Below are 3,904 nucleotides of genomic sequence, written 5' to 3' on the forward strand. Positions count from 1 at the left end.
TGGAAAGACTTTTTTTTTTTTTTTTTTTTTTTTTTTTTTTAGGGAAATGCATATTTTTTTAGCTGGAAAGACTTTTTTTAGAGGGAAATACATATTTTTATAGCTGGAAAGACTTTTTTTTTGTTTAGCGGGAAATGCACATTTTTTTTTTTTTAGCTGGAAAAACTTTTTTTTTTTTTTTAGCGGGAAATGCATATTTGTTATTTTTAGCTGGAAAGACTTTTTTTTTTTTAGCGGGAAATGCATATATTTTTTGTTTTTTTTTTAGCTAGAAAGCCTTTTTAGCGAAAAATGCATTTTTTTTTAGCTGGAAAGACATTTTTTTCTAGAGGGGAAATGCATATTTTTTTTAGCTGGAAAAACTTTTTTTTTGCTGGAAATGCAATTTTTTTTTTTTTTAGCTGAAAAGACTTTTTTTTTTTTTTTTTTTTTTAGCTGGAAATGCACATTTTTGTTTAGCCTGAAATGCATATTTTTTTTTTTTTTTTTTAGCTGGAAAGACTTTTTTTTGGCGGGAATTACATTGCTTTTAGTGGGAAATACATCGTTCTTAGTAGGAAATACATTTTATCAGTGGGAAATAAATTTTTTAGTGGGAAATAAATTTTTAAGACTTTTTTAAAGCGGGAAAGACATTCTTTAAGCGGAAAATACAATTCTTTTTGGCAATTTTATTCTGGACGAAAAGCATTGACAAGGAATAAACGAGTCTGCGAAAGGGTCTGGCCAGGGAATATTCAAATATAAGGCATCGTGCTTACCCCTTATAAAAAATGGGAAAAAGCACGTTAAAAAAGAAGATATTACTATGCAGCGAAGGAATCTGTAGGATTCTGTAGATTATGTGCCTCCTTTTTACCAACAAAATGACTGACTGACTGATTGCCTCATTTGAGAAATCCTATCATTAACCATTGATAAGAAAGAAGTCTGAAGCAAATGAGCCTGGCTGTCGATGATAGGGATCTCTTTACCTTTGCAACGGCCCATCCAAAACACCCGATCAGCATTTCGGGTTCGGCGAGCGAGGGCCACACCACCAAATCCTTTTCGAAAAAGAAAGTTCAAGCAAAGGAGGAAAAAGAGAGGAGAAAGTGGCTGGACCTGTCTTTGTTTGGAGTGAGTTGAGGTGGGCTGAGGGATAGGTGGAGTCTGCACGGACAGAGGGATATCGAGGGAGAGTGAGAGCAGGATTGAGGAGCAGTATATATATACGCATAGTTGCTTTAGCATCTCCGTGCCACAACGCGTTCTCTCCTCCGCCATGAAGCATATGGTGCTGGTGAGTGGTTCCTCTGATTATAGTATTTCTTTGGTTACGGTGATTCCTTTGGTTAAAGGGATTCCTTTGATTGTAGGGTGTTTTAGAATCACTGATATAAATCCGAATAACGTGTTCGTGACTTTTTCTACTCAGACCACTGAATCATTCTCATTTTAATGTTATTTCAATCTGGGAAAATTTTATAATCACAGTGACATATTTGCGTATTCATAGAGCTGTTACCTTCAACGATGAGGAGCAATATAAAACGAGGAAGATGGAAGAAAACAAATGCCCTAAATGCATTTTACGATACAGTCTTCAATGAAATACTGATGATAATTAAGAATTAGGCAATCCTTATATTAACCAATAATCCACCATCTTTTTTTGCAATAAATGACTGGTTGCTAAATTACTTCTAGATACGAATTTGAGACTAAACCAAGCCGTGGGAAACGTCATCTTTATATCATTATGACGAGAACAGTTTCCATGCGGCTTTTAACAAAACTATATTAATGGAACCGTTTTTGGAAACCACTGATTTCCTAATGTCTGTAATCTTTTTTTCTTGTAACATCTCTTCAAAACTTTAAGTGGTGTTTCGACTTTTTAATCTTTTTCCTTTTCCATTTTCAGATTCTCGTATCTCTGCTGGCAGCAGCAGAATGTACTTACAATTATAGACCTGGTCCTGGGCAAGGTGTTCCTGGTGGTTTCTTGAATGTGGTTCCTGGTGGGGGTCCAGCGGTATCTTCTAGCGTGGGCACTGGACAATTTGAGTCATCTGGTGTCAGTACTGGTGGTGCGTTTGTATCCTCTGGTGTAAGTACTGGTGGAACATCTGTTCCCTCTGGTGTAAGCACTGGTGGAGCAATTGTATCCTCTGGTGTAAGTACTGGTGGGACATCTGTAGTGTCTGGTGTAAGCACTGGTGGAGCAATTGTATCCTCTGGTGTAAGTACTGGTGGGGCATCTGTTTCTTCTGGTGTAAGCACTGGTGGAGCAATTGTATCCTCTGGTGTAAGTACTGGTGGGGCATCTGTTTCCTCTGGCGTAAGTACAAGTGGCGCTCTATCAGGACACGGGACAACCTCTTGTGCTGGTGGACAGGTTGCTCATCATGGCAGATGTGTAACTCCTGAAGTCTCGCGCAATGTTTACATTTTTGCCGCTGGCGAGCAGACCGGCTCGGCTGGACCACTCCCCAACATCCCAGCACCAAAGGTCGAACACAACGTCATCTTTGTACGAGTCCCGGAAAACGCTGGCGGTCAGGATCCCATAGTGGTACCACCGCCCCAGCAGAAGAATATTGTTTACGTCCTGCAGCAGGGAACTACTGTGGGAGGGCAAAGGGTCATCAACGTTCCAGCTCCGGCCAAGACCCAACCAGAAGTCTTCTTTGTCAACTACGGTGATGGCGAAAACCCAACTCTGCCTGGCGGCATTGATCTTCAGACTGCCCTCAACAGCGCTGTCTCTCAAGGCGTGGGGCAAGTTCTGGGTGGTGGTTCCTCAAGCGGATTTTCTGGAGGAGCCGCAGGAATTGGATCAGGTAGTGGAGCTGTTGGCGGATCATTTGGTGGCACAACTGGAGGTGGATCAGTAGGTGGAGCAGCTGGAGTGGGATCACACGGTGGAGCAGCTGGAGTGGTGTCACATGGAGCATCTGGAGTGGGATCACATGGAGCAGCTGGTGTGGGACCATTTGGTGGAGCAGCTGGAGTGATATCATATGGATCAGCTGGTGTGGGATCATCTGGTGGAGCAGCTGGAGTGGGATCATCTGGTGGAGCAGCTGGTGTGGTATCACATGGAGCAGCTGGTGTGGGATCATTTGGTGGAGCAGCTGGTGTAGGATCACAGGGTAGAGCAGCCGGAGTGGGATCATTTGGTGGAGCAGCTGGAGTGGTATCACATGGTGGAGCAGCTGGTGTAGGATCACAGGGTGGAGCAGCTGGAGGCGGATCCACTGGAGGTCTTTATGGCAGCACCAACATTAGTGGCAGTTCTCACAGTGGCAACAGGAATTCTGGTGGATCAGTCAGCAAAGCCATCCTCACCGGAACCTCTGGAGCCTCAGGGAGCAGGACCGGTACTCCTGGAACCTCTGGAAGCTCTGGAACTTCATCCAGTGCCGGTGTCAGATCTGGGGTGGTTAGACCTTCTTCCAGTGGCCGGGTCATTCCAGGGGCGGTTCCACCAACCTCCACTGGGCTTTACGGTTAACCAGAAACATTAATGTGCTTGCCTTCTTGTTCATGTGAAGTTTTCTTACCTCGTTGTTTTAATTTGTTATATGATTGTTGATTGTGTTAAGTAAACTACATTACATTGCCTGGAGATTATCATTATACTGACGTTTTGTTACTCGCCCCCTACGGACATTTTATATCAACTGAAGCAAATGTTAAAAAATAAAGAATAAAGATTTAATGTAAAATGTCTTAATAGGTAAAAACTAAAAGAGTAATATTACTGCAGATATCAAAACAGCTTCATCAAAATGTAAAATAGATCACAATTCTTGGAATTTTTACTTCTGCAACGCAAAGGCACATTTATAAACGTAAGTCACGAAAGAGAATATGGAAATCACGATCAAAACGACATATATTACCAACAGAAAGAGGC

General features: G+C 42.1%; 1 protein-coding gene across 1 annotated transcript; it reads left to right on the forward strand.

Moving 5' to 3' along the window:
• Window positions 1-1,264: 1,264 nt before the first annotated feature.
• LOC136846366 (uncharacterized PE-PGRS family protein PE_PGRS10-like) lies at window positions 1,265-3,624 on the forward strand. Its single transcript, XM_067117166.1, has 2 exons — window positions 1,265-1,282; window positions 1,907-3,624. The coding sequence occupies exons 1-2, from the start codon at window positions 1,265-1,267 to the stop codon at window positions 3,497-3,499; spliced, it is 1,611 nt and encodes a 536-aa protein (XP_066973267.1). The 3' UTR covers window positions 3,500-3,624.
• Window positions 3,625-3,904: the final 280 nt, after the last annotated feature.

This window comes from Macrobrachium rosenbergii, chromosome 15 (assembly GCF_040412425.1).
Source record: "Macrobrachium rosenbergii isolate ZJJX-2024 chromosome 15, ASM4041242v1, whole genome shotgun sequence".
Classification (NCBI taxonomy): Eukaryota; Metazoa; Arthropoda; class Malacostraca; order Decapoda; family Palaemonidae; genus Macrobrachium; species Macrobrachium rosenbergii.